Genomic DNA, 12,516 nt, shown 5'->3' on the forward strand with positions numbered 1-12,516 from the left:
AAATAAAAATGCATGGGCAATCAAACATATTTTTTGTGTTAATTTTATTTTTCTCTCATTTTCAGAATTCGGTAGCCGCAATTAGAAACGCTGCGTTTTGGGGTATTATCCTGCAAAACGACGTCGTGGCATCGGGTGGCTGTAGTTGTGACTAGTCATAACGTGGCCCCTGTGACTCCACATATTCCAGTCCTTGCCACATATTTCAATTCAACCAGTCTCGGCTTCTTCTCTCAGAGAGCAGCAATGGCAATTTGGCTTGTTAATGGCCTCAGAGGTCTCTTCTCTGTGTTGGGATGTGTGATGCTGGCCACTCTCCTTTACACCATCTTTACCGATGGCCTCCCTTTCCGCAGAGACCTTCTCACCCCGTATGTGCACTCTTTCATACCCTCTCTATGTGTATGATTTTTATTACAAGGAATGTGAAAAGTTATTGAGAGTTGTCTAGAAAATGGAATTCTTGTGTGGAGATAAGCCAATTTTGCATGATGAGGGAGAACTCAATGAAAGATGAGGAGAATTGTGTGGAGATTGGACTTGGAGTGGTATCTGAAGTGGAAATTGCAAATGAACATGAAATTGGATGAAAAAAAAAAGTGAAGAAAATGAGGGTGTAACTGTTTGGGAATGTTGTGTTGTTGTGTTATATGTATTTGTTGTGAGCCTTGGTTTAATAGGAGGATTTTAGAGCAGTTACCCATGATTTTTGTGTTGAATTAAAGGGGGTAGATTTCTCTGGATATTTCATAATCTAACCGATGAATAGTTCCCTCCTTTGATTTTGGGTTTAGTGTTATTCGTTCTTCCCTTTTTTGTTCTTCAATCACCCCAAGGGATTCTTTCAACAATGTCATTTGTTTTTGGCCCAAAATTCAACTAGGGAGCCATTGTGGATTATTTTGGTCTCTTTTCTCTTGTTCCCTTTCATTTGACTTTTGTCATCCAACCTGGGATTTGATCAGTCCTTATTGTCCTTCTCGACCTCTCACCATGGCAGTTGAATTTGGGTTTATTCAATGTCTGTGTAAATGCACACGATTCTTTAGAAATGGATAAGGTTCTTAATGGATTATGGTGTTAAAAAAGTTGCATGACTTTGACTTCAGGCACTCCATCACTCTGTGGGCTTTCGTGTATTTGTCAACATTTCTAACATTTTGTATTAGAGAAGGGCTCCACATCCTGGGTCTGAGTGATGGGAAGGCTGTACTTGGAGTTGATCGAGAAACATTTACAAAAACTAGAGAAAAGGGTAGCTACTACCAAAAGTGAGAGCTACCATGGAAAGGGCCAACTTAGGAACAGCCGAGTCTTGGAAAAGGGTACCTGGATTTGAGTGAGAGCCATAGAAAAAACTAGAGGAAAGGTCAGTGTTGCTAGAGTGAGGCTGCCCTGGTAAAAGCTTCATAGAAGAGGTCATAAGGAGCCATGTGTGTGCCGTCACCAAGGGAAATGCAAAAGAGCTATCTATCATGAAAGGCAAGGCTACCTAGTGTAAAAGCTGTCAAGGATGTCTACTTTGGGAGGATGGTAGTCTATTAGGATCCTAAAAGGTTATAGGACAAGAGAGGAGACTTGGGAGTTAAGGTTAGTTGGTATATTTAGCTTTATATCTGAATTTATTATTGATAATATTGTGAAAGAAAATTCGATGCTTGGTTATTGGATAAGCTGGAAAGCTTTATCTGGCTAAAAAACCAAAACTGACATATCCATTTCTGATGTCATTTGTTTAATGAGAACAAATGACTTACTTTGTGGATGACATGTGTGAGTGATCATCAAATACTGTGCTTTGTTTTTTTTCACTTTAATATTCTTTGAATAAAGGGAGATGGATTCTATATCATACTTATTTTGATTTTTATACCTGTATCAATTTTTATTTATTATTTACTCAATAGATAAAAATTTTAAAAATTTAAAAAAATTAAAAGAAAATAAGTTAATGCTTTTGAAATATGTTGCAGGTGGATGGCTGCAACCCTGGTTGATTTCTATATCAATGTTGTAGCTTTGGCGGTATGACAAACCTGCCTTTTCCTTCTTTCTCAATCTTGTACAAATAAATTATTTTCATGACTTCATTCTTTCACCAAGAATTGGAATGTCATTGTACAATAACTTTATTTTTTAATTATGGCTGAATAAAGACTCAAAAAATTTTGTACACAGGTGCACAATTGGAAGAACCATAGGTTGCATTTGAAGCTTCTAAAAATATTCATGGTTCTAAACTAATATGTTTTGAAAACAAAAAAAACCAAAAAAGAAAAGAAAATTCACATTTCACAGTAATCCTTGTGTTATGAAAATAAAGATTTCTTGTATACTTCTAAACTTGTTATTCTTATCAGGCTTGGGTTTCATGCAAGGAATCAAACTGGGTTAGTGCAATACTATGGACAATTCTGCTCGTGTGTTTTGGCAGGTATGCTCCTTCCCCCTTTTAACTATTCCACTCTCATTTGTGCTGTCCCCTGACAGAAATTTTATTAAGAATTATGCATTCCTTGAGGTACATGGACACAAGGACCTGCATTTTTTGTGTTTGCTTGAAATGATGCTGAGCATCAAATTGCTCTTGCTTCCAAAACCCTGTGGTTTCATGATCAAAAGTATATTATCCTGATTATTGGCTTAATTATTTATGTTGATTGGGGACAGTGAGAGGAAAATGGGAGAAGCGGGTCAAACTTCCTTTTGTTTTCTCATAAGTTTTTTTTTTTTTTTTACTTCAGAGTTTGGCTTCAATTATGACTACTATGGTTCTGTTTTACATTTCCATTTATATGTGGGCTTCTCTCTCATTTGTTAATGTGGTATTTACGCTCTAAATTTTCCTCTTGCACATTCAGCTTTGAGCTATGATGCTTTTATGGTTTGTTGTTGAGTGTGGTTTTGCCTTTTATCAGAGTTTAATATATGTCAATTTACTTCTGCAAATGGAATATCAGGTCAAAAATGCACATATGGATGTGGAAACATTATTTGACACTGCTGACTCACTGCATATGTTGTTTGATTTCTGTAAATGTTTTCTTTCGATTTGAGATATTGAACAAGGTTGTTAACAGTAAATGATATTCAGTGCTTCACATTTTCACTTAGTTCTGATTTTTCAGCTTCTGCCAAGTTCCTCTTGCCTTCTTTACCAAAATTAGCAGGTTTTATTTTTTCTTGTTGCTTTTTCAAAAAAAATTTAAAATAATTGTTGATTTGGTTGAAAATTAAAAAGAGAAAAAAAAAATAGAGGATTTTTTTCTGGATAATGGTTGAAAATAAAAATAAAAAAAATAAAAAGAAAAAAAGAAAAAACAAATAGAGGATTTTTTATTTTTTTTTCCTGGATAGCAGGTGTTATTGATTGAGAGTGAAATTTAATGAGCTTTCTATGACTTGTATTATTTTCTGACCTTCACACAAGCAATTTTGATTGAAAATATGAAAGGGTATTTTCTCATCATCCTGTTTACATGTTATATGGTTGATGATCCGCCTTCTGTTTCCTTTATTGCAGCATTACTACATGTGCCTACATTGTTTTGCAATTTTCCAAGCTGTCATCAGAATCTGTACAAGATGCCATTTATCATGTCTTGTTGCGGAATCAAAGCAAGTAAGTCATAATATACATGCATATTTTTTCGTTGAAAGGTATTTTATTCATCGTATCAGTAAAGTATAGGGAAGTGCAAAGTTCAGATAAGAAAACAGGACTGGCTGGCCCCAGGGAAATTTTTATTAAGAAAACATCAATACATTTTAAGGGAAGTCCAAATACTTGGCACTGGCAATGTTGTGGTTGTCCAATTAAATTTAGGTGTGAAACCAGTTACAAGTTTTCCTCCTTAATTTTTTGCATAGCACCAGTAGTTGAGGCTTGAAGCTTTGGGTTGCTTTTGCTTTCATAAATCTTGATAATGTGCATATCATGCGAGAGGGAATATGCATACACACAAGAGACATCTAAGATGGTTTATATGTTTGGTAGTGTCTGACTAGTTGCTATGATAGAATTTGTCTATGCCATTGTAAAAGCAAATAGATCTAATTAAATTTTCAGGTTTTTGAAGACAAATTACTTTTGGGTTAGTTTAATATCCTAGTTTGCTAAATAATCTCCAGATATTTTCTCTAAACATGAAATCAAAATCTTAAATTGAGGATAGGAATGAAAATCTGTTCTGTTTACTGAATGAATAGTATATGAAGGACATCCTCCTCTTTGGTTAATAATAGAACCTTCTTAACTTCTTTATATAATCTCCAAAGTCTGGGTTTGCTTCATGTCCCTTGAGAATAAAAGTCTGGATGTTGCTTTTCTATTATTTTCCATCTTAACTTTTCCATAGTTATTAGGTAAAACATGCTCTACATACCTTTGGTCTTGTACTCTTATCATCCCCTTACTTGGATCAAATAAGAAAGCATCAGAGGATAATGGAAGAAAACTTTATTGCATTGTATAGTTAATACAAAATTTGTTTTTCATATTAGTGGCAGAATCCTTGTATTTATCATTTCTCTCTCCACCTCCATGAATGTGATTTTATTACTTGTTGAGAGATCTTTTTCTTCCAGGAATGGTACAGTACAAAAGAGGACATTTTCCCCTATTGTGACTGCAAGAATTAGTTTCAGTTTATTGGGTTTGCTGATGTTGGGAACTTTGATTTACACTCTCCTGACTGATGGTTCTCCTTTCCGCAAAGAGCTTTTAACACCGTAAGTTTTCTTCTATCTAAACTTTATTTCTTGTAGATCAGAATACTATGACAAATGAGTATACTTTTACTTGAAATTTCTTTGTTTTGTTGAATAACCAAGAGAAGTTTTGTTCAGCACCATCCCCAAGGGCACAAAACCCCAACCAAAAGAAAAAAAAAATTAATTAATTTTGAGTTATTTGTCATGTTTTTTTATGTTGATTTTGCTTTCTCATCCAATTTTTAGTTAATAATCAGGTCAATACTTGGTTTACTATTTTGTAAGATGCATTTAGCTTCCATTCTTTTGTGTCTAATATACTGGCTATTATATTTTAGAACTCCTCTATGCTTAAAAGAAGAGGTAAAATCTTTAGAAAGAATCAAATTTTTTGGGAATGAAACGCCTCATACTATCAACAAAGCTTTTAATATAGGTTGGGAATCTGTTGGGTTAGACCTAGTGCAGAGGGCAGTATATATTTCTATCCAACCTGATTTTATAATGTCTATATGTAAAAATTTCCATCTCTCCCTTTTTTTGTACTTGGCTCGAAAAAACCCACAATTTCCCATTAAATTAACCAAAGTTTCCTCTAGGCTAATAGATTTTAACACAAACTTGAAAACAATTGAGAATATTGGGGACTAAATGGGACAGATATATTGGGTTAGAGTTGGAAATTTTAAAAATGAATTAATTCAGTGCTTGAGTTTACCAAACCAGTTAGCAAAGGGTAATGGTTCTGGTTGAGTGAATTGTAATGTCTTCTTGCTACAAGTCCATAACTGCTCAACCAGGCCTGGCCCAAGTCACTGCTACCTCTAGTATTTGGTTTCTTTTCTTTATGTGCTAGGAATAAGTAAGGATGCTATTTTTAAGTACAGCATCCGTCTTCAAGTTTCTATATTTATTATCATGCAAAATTATGCTTCGAATTTTTTTTTCAGGTGGATGACAGCAACACTAATTGACTTCTATATCAATGTTGTGGCCCTCTCAGTATGTCCTTCAGTACTTCATCTTCATAGCTTCATTGCTACTTAAAAATTGCTTTCTTTAACTTGTGAGGGGCTGAAAAGTTTAAATCTTAGCATAATATCAAAGTAATCACATGAGCATAGGAAGTGTGATAACATCAATGTCTCTGAATTAAAATTAAAAATTTTTAAAAGAATGTTAGCGGGATTGCTTCAGGGTAGGCCTTCTGAATCAGTTGCAATGTTCTGAGTTATCAAACATCCATGCATAGAAATTAGTTTCTGCCATTGATTGAGATTGAATTTGAAAAGTATGTGGTTTAAAGTTTTATGTTCTATGGTTGCCATTCCTTTATATATTCTTAGGATTTTACATCTTTTGAACTCAGTACATTTCTTCTTTTGCTATAATTCATAATAGAAATTCAGTTGAGGTTGGAATAAAGGATGTCCAAAATGGTTGTAAATTTTTTAAGGGAAAATATTAAGCAGTTTCAGTGACTAGATTTTGGGATTGTGGTTTGTCACTTGTTAGTTGGAAGTCATTTTACTTCATTACCATCAAATATCTTCATCACTTATTTGTAAATTAAATAGTGAGAGAGAAAAGACCAAAGGAGTGCTCACTTTACAATAGCATAGATAAACCTTTTACACATCCAAGCAGAAAAAGAATATCCAGCGAATCTCCTTGCTTCAACTAAACCCCTATTGGAACTTATTTTAGAAGGTTGCACTTTTAGAGAAAAACATTTAATAGTCAGTGTTACTTCGTTTTCCCAAAGATGGCAAACTGTTAGATGAGTTTCTAGTAAGACTATGGAAGAAGTTTGAGAAAAATGTTATCTGGCCTTTAGAGTAGTCCCATCCCAATTACACCACTAGTTGAGCCTCTATAATTTACTGAGTTCAATTAAGATTCCCAAAACACTGTAAGAAAATCATGTTTTAATATTGTAAAAGTTTGTCTCAATTGATTGGTTGATTACTCTAAGCTCCCATATTTTTGCATCCATTGTCCTTCCTTTATATGCTCTGCTTTAAAATTTTCTGGCATATCCTTATTTGAAGTCTAATATTGGTAATCTGCACCTTAGGTTTTATTTTTCTCAATTTGTAGAATTCTATGCCAGTGGAAATCAAACAGAGTGTGAGCTCATCAAATGCCACAAATTTGAATCAAACAATTGCAATGTGATGGTGAATGGACCACTACCCAGGGTGAAAAGGTCTGAGTGGACCCAATAGTGACAATGTGCAAAATTCAATACTTCAAGCGTCTTTTAACCCCCACATGCAAATATGCATGCTCTTGGCTTCTGCAGTTGTGTTGACTGGGAGCCTGGAACTTGGCTTAGTTTTGCGTAAAACACTGAATCAATCGATTTAATTATGTTGTAAGAGAAGAAAGATGATGAGTATAAAATAATTGAACAATTTCATGAAAATTTAAAATATTCAGGTTTCTCTATATAAATAATAATAATTAGCATCCGAGATAATGAACCCATAAGCACATAGAAGAAAATATCAGGTGTAACACTCAAGTATCTACCTGCCTAAGTAATTTTATTACTTACAATTCGATGACATATTATACATGATTTATCATCACAATTTTTAATGGGTTCATAACTTTGTTAGATCTCAATATGATCTTGCTATTCTCAATCATCCTTTTCAATTGTGTATGTAATGTCAGGTTTGGGTTGCCTACAAAGAATCAAGTTGGATCAGTGCATTCCTTTGGATAATTCTATTGATATGTTTTGGCAGGTAATGTTCCCTTCATGGTTCAAAATTTCAGTTGGCTATTTCATTTATCTGCTTATGCAAACATGCAGCTTGGCCATCATATACTGCTATAAAGCTAGAGAGTTGCTGGTTGCTGTGGTCAACATATCAACCACATATCATATGCATAGTATTATCTGGGTTGACTTGATATTTAATAGATGTGGCTATGATTTTGTCATTCATTTTAAGAAAATAACTGTCAGATGGTTATCAATTAGTTTACAGGAATATAACCAAATATTTATTTCATATGCTAGGTTAATTTTTGCATGCCATAATTGTTTATTCATGTGCTTGTTGATTTAATATCTATATAATATCAATGGTTTGTGGCTATTGCTAAGTCAGATTAACCTGATATGATAGTAGTTAGTCATGAATCTTCAACAGAAAATTTCTAATAGCTACGTGCTAGGAATTGGCAGTTGCCTTGTTGTCCTCTCATTTTATGCATATAACCTTTTCCCCTTTTTCTTTCTTTGTTCTCTAAAATTTTGCTAGCTTTTTGTATTGTGGATGAATGAACAGATGGTTACTGTAATACTATGCTTTAACTACTCATCAAAGAATGTGCCTATTTAAGGTCAGGATGGCATATATTATGTATAAAAACGATATGGAACCTATCCTGCTATCATGACCACAAAAATCAGGCAATTTTATAAAACCGAATATGTAATTTGAACCTTTAAAAAAAATGGTAAAATGGACTCATAAGCACCTTCTCTTCTTTTTCATTAGTTCGGTTGTCCGGAGCTTATTTTAGAAAATAATAACATTTCTGTGATTATGACAACAAAGTCTTCTGAGGTTATACTAATATTTTGTTTCAAAAATTTTCAGCATTACTACATGCATCTACATTGTCCAACAGCTCTTCCAGCTCTCTTTTCAAGATCCACTTTACCTTGTTTTGTTGAATAATGGCAACAGGTAAGTCCAAAAATACATATGTGCATTTTGAAATCTTGCTGACCTTAAGTAATGCCACATTTCAAGAAAATAGCAGTTTTCATATGCTCCCTTTGCTATATGAAGTTGGTATCTATATTTGGGATCTTCTTACTGGGCAATATGAAATTTAGAGCATATGTATAGCATATGTGTGATGTTAATTAGCATTTCATTTGCAGGGTCCCTAGGGCAGGTTCAATTAACCGCTAGAAGAAAGGAATATCATTGGGCAGATGGCTCTAGAAAACTTACTTTGAAATGATTGTCCTATCGTTAGTTAGATGTAGTTTTCTAAATAAAAAGATAATTGGAGTTTGAAAAGGTCATTTGAAAGGACCCCTTGTAATATAGATATATTCCACTCTTCCTATGTGTCTCTATAATATGTTAACTATCATCTTCATAGAGAAATGTTCAGATGCAGTAAATGATTTGTTTTTGTGTCATCCAGTCATCCTAATGGAGGATGGTATTGTGACAGCTTGAGAGGAAACTCACCCTTTCAAGAACAGCAGGAGCTTCAAGATGTGATTATGAATTTTATGCTCATCTTGAGGGCAATTTGCCTAGTTGACATTAAAACAAGTTCCTGGATTTTTACAATTCTTCAACTTTTGCTATTCTTAGCAGTTTTGTCAAAATACTAGGAATTTAAAGAAAAGATAAAGCTGAAATAGGTCAAACCTTTGAAATGGATCAAGCCGATGATATTTGGAATTTCGGTTAAAACCTGAACCTTGGGTTGGATCCCAATGATTGCTAGATCCCAAAATTTACCAACATAGCAAGTCCTCAAACTGACCTCTGTTGATCCATTGCCCAGATGCATGGGAGTCATGGACTGTGATTTTCACCCAGACTTATTGGGTTCTGCAAAGAACAATGAAAGAACTGCTTCTAAACTGGAATTCAAAAATTTGTTAGCAAAAAACAAGACAAAGAGATTTATTTTGTTTTCCTTGTATGCTTGGACAGGGATTGGAACTTTGATTAGGAAGCACACTTTCTGGAATACACTAACAGCTTGGGTTGTACAAGAGTCTTGAAGTGTTTTGAGCTCTTGTTTTGCTCTTTCCCATTCCAGATTTGTCCTGTTTCTTTTGGCACATTGCTGAAATTATAACCCTGCATCCCAAAACCTATGTTTCATGACCTGCACTCAAAGCTGTTTTAGAATTTGATAAAATCAATTTCATAAGCCCCTCATATCAATAGGTACTGTCTGAAGAACTCAGGAAGTTCTTTTTCATACACCTTCCATCTGGGAAAATCTAGTCAGATGCATTGAGGCTTGGACTAGTAAATTATGTGCTGATGAAACATTCTCTGTCGTCTTTCTCCATTTGTGTCTTTGTTTTCTGAGAATACTGAAAATATTTGTCATCAATTGTGTTAGGCAGAAAACAGGTATGAGACAACTTCATGGAGATGATGGTGCAGCTCAACTGATGGATAACAAAGTTTTGGGCAAACCCGACATGTACTGAAACATAGATACAGACAATTCTACACTGGACGAACCGATGAATTATGGTTGATATTTTCTCATCATTTATAGTCTAAACAAGGTCTATACTGTATTGTATGCATTGATATATAATAATAATAATAATAATAATACAAATGATGCAAAATGCATATACCATTTGAGCTTGATGAACAGATGAATATTGGTCTATATTTTCATGCTATGCACAGTGTAAACAATCTTCATTCTGTATCATATCTTACTTTTCTAATCAAGTGCTCTATAATTGTTATTGTTTTATGTCCATAAGTAATTAAAATTTGTTACTTATTTGCATGCTCACAGAACATTCCATGCAAGTTCATCATACTGAGAATATTCTTTTCTTTTTTTTTTCTTTTTTTATATACAATGACACAGTTCAAAATTCTAGGTAAAGTGTTATTCCAAAAGGATACAAGACCAAAAGGGAAAGAAATCATATTCTCAGTTACCCAACAAAACTATTTCTTCATCCAACTGGTTTTTCTAGACTCCAAGCTTTCATATTCTTTTCTTACCCATTGCATCTGCTTAAAATCCTAGCCCTAATTTTTTTTCCCCTTTTTTCTTCTTCCCATTTCTTTCTTTCTTAAAAGGGAGATACATCTTCTTACCCATTGCCTTTTCACATATCAGGGAAAAAAAAAAAGGAAATGAAAAACTTTTACTTGTAGGACTAGGTAGGGAGATACATAGGTTTGCCATTTGTAATCTTAATAAGTAAAATGTATAAATTTAGTGTCTAATTACCACTTCAGATTTGGAACTTTTTGATTTATTTAGATTTCTAACACTTAATCAATATGGTCATGGATCATCGTAAGCATCAATGGACCTTGTAACCGTCTTTTTAAGGTAGTGTTTGTTTTTTGTTTTTTTTTTTTTAACTTAATTTTAAATAGAACTGAATTTAACTTAAAGCTAAATAGTTCTTAATAGTATTAAGTTGTTTTTTTTTAATATTTTATTTTTGTCAAGTGTTGAGTTTTTTGTTTTTTATATGCTAAAAATAACGTCTTATTGTATTAAGAAAAATAATTCTTAAATTATTTCTTCTTTGACCAAAAAATAATCTAACATATTTTCAATAATTTTAAAATATTAGAAATTATTTTAAAAGTTGTTGAAGTTCAAGTTCTGAAAGAAGAGAAGGGGGTAGTCGAGGAAGGTGAAGTGATAAGAACAGGGAGATTCATTATGATAATAAAGTTGGAGGTTGAGATTTTTTGGAGGGTTTAAAAATGATATTTTTTCTATTCAGAGAAAGTCAAATATTTTACTAAAGGATATTCGTTTTTTTAGCTTTTTGCTGAAAACAATTTGCTTTCAAAATTTAGATCGTTTATTTTTCTCATTTTTCATGACTTATTATAAATTTTTTTTTAATAGAAAAAGTCAAAATATTTAGGATTAAGTAAAAAAAAACAAACAAACAAACACCACCTAACTTTTTCTATTCAATGAAAAATATTTAAAAATAAGTAATAAGTTAAATAAAAAGTTAAAAACAAACATAAAATCTAAAACACAAATTGTTTTCAATAATAAATTAAAAAAAAAAAAACAAACAAACAAACACCCTCTAAATCTCTTTTTCTTTTCTCAATTGCTCCATAAATAGTTTAACTCAACAAAAGTTAACATGAGACTTACATATCTTTAGTATGTAATAAAAGAAACTTTTGTCTCACAATGATAATTGAATGAGAACTCTAAGGTTCCATGCATGCATAGTTGATTAAAATTAAAATACAAGTACTTGTTGAAATATTACAACAAAGAAATATAACTCCCATTCTATCATGTTTATCTCAAATATATAACATTTAACATGAAGGCATAAGAACCTTTTTGCAACTCCGAGCAACATCTTCTAGAAAAATGGTTCGTACTAAATGCAATCAAATTAACGTAACAAAACAAATAATAAGATAACCAAAAGGAAACCATGATAGAATGGCATGAACATGCAAATGTTTTGCACTTACAAAACAAGTAATATAAATGTCACTACCTATAATAGGATATAAAGTTGAGAAGAAAATATTATCCTACTTGTTTAAAAAATTCCTATAAACTTAATATCTTTTATAGTAAGTTTCGGGTTATACTCAAAGTGTAGTATAAATCACAATTGACTCTACATGAGAACAAATATAAAATGATAGGGTTAAAGGAAAAATAACTTAATGGAAAACTATAACTCTAATTTATTAATTTCAAAAGCAAAACTACAAAACTTGTTTGAAATATAATAACACAAAAGGAAAAATTAAAGTGTAGGAGTATTAATGCATCTACTATATGAGTACTAAAGGAACATAGACATATAGAGAATAAAATGACAAAATGATAAAGATATGCAGTATGGTAGGAATCCAAATCTAGAGTTTTTTTTCACAAAAGGAAGAATTAAAGTGTAGGAGTATTAATGCATCTACCATATGAGTACTAAAGGAACATAGACATATAGAGAATAAAATGACAAAATGATAAAGATATGCAGTATGATAGGAATCCAAATCTAGAGTTTTTTTTAAAAAAAAAAAAAAAAATCACTAG

The 12,516-nt window shown here is 32.5% G+C and overlaps 1 protein-coding gene across 3 annotated transcripts; it reads left to right on the plus strand.

Moving 5' to 3' along the window:
- The first annotated feature begins 201 nt into the window (after positions 1-201).
- Positions 202-10,183, plus strand: LOC117907711. 3 transcript variants are annotated; one of them, XM_034821352.1, is made up of 9 exons: positions 202-371; positions 1,974-2,025; positions 2,361-2,434; positions 3,524-3,622; positions 4,588-4,731; positions 5,664-5,715; positions 7,396-7,469; positions 8,334-8,423; positions 9,841-10,183. In XM_034821352.1, exons 1-9 carry the CDS (start codon positions 247-249, stop codon positions 9,929-9,931), a joined length of 801 nt encoding a protein of 266 aa, XP_034677243.1. In that variant the 5' UTR covers positions 202-246; the 3' UTR covers positions 9,932-10,183. The 3 variants fall into 3 exon arrangements, with proteins under 3 accessions (XP_034677243.1, XP_034677245.1, XP_034677244.1); XM_034821354.1 differs by having other exon boundaries at positions 9,845-10,183; XM_034821353.1 differs by lacking the exon at positions 9,841-10,183 and adding an exon at positions 8,624-9,656.
- Positions 10,184-12,516: the final 2,333 nt, after the last annotated feature.

Source organism: Vitis riparia, chromosome 18 (genome assembly GCF_004353265.1).
Source record: "Vitis riparia cultivar Riparia Gloire de Montpellier isolate 1030 chromosome 18, EGFV_Vit.rip_1.0, whole genome shotgun sequence".
NCBI lineage: Eukaryota > Viridiplantae > Streptophyta > Magnoliopsida > Vitales > Vitaceae > Vitis > Vitis riparia.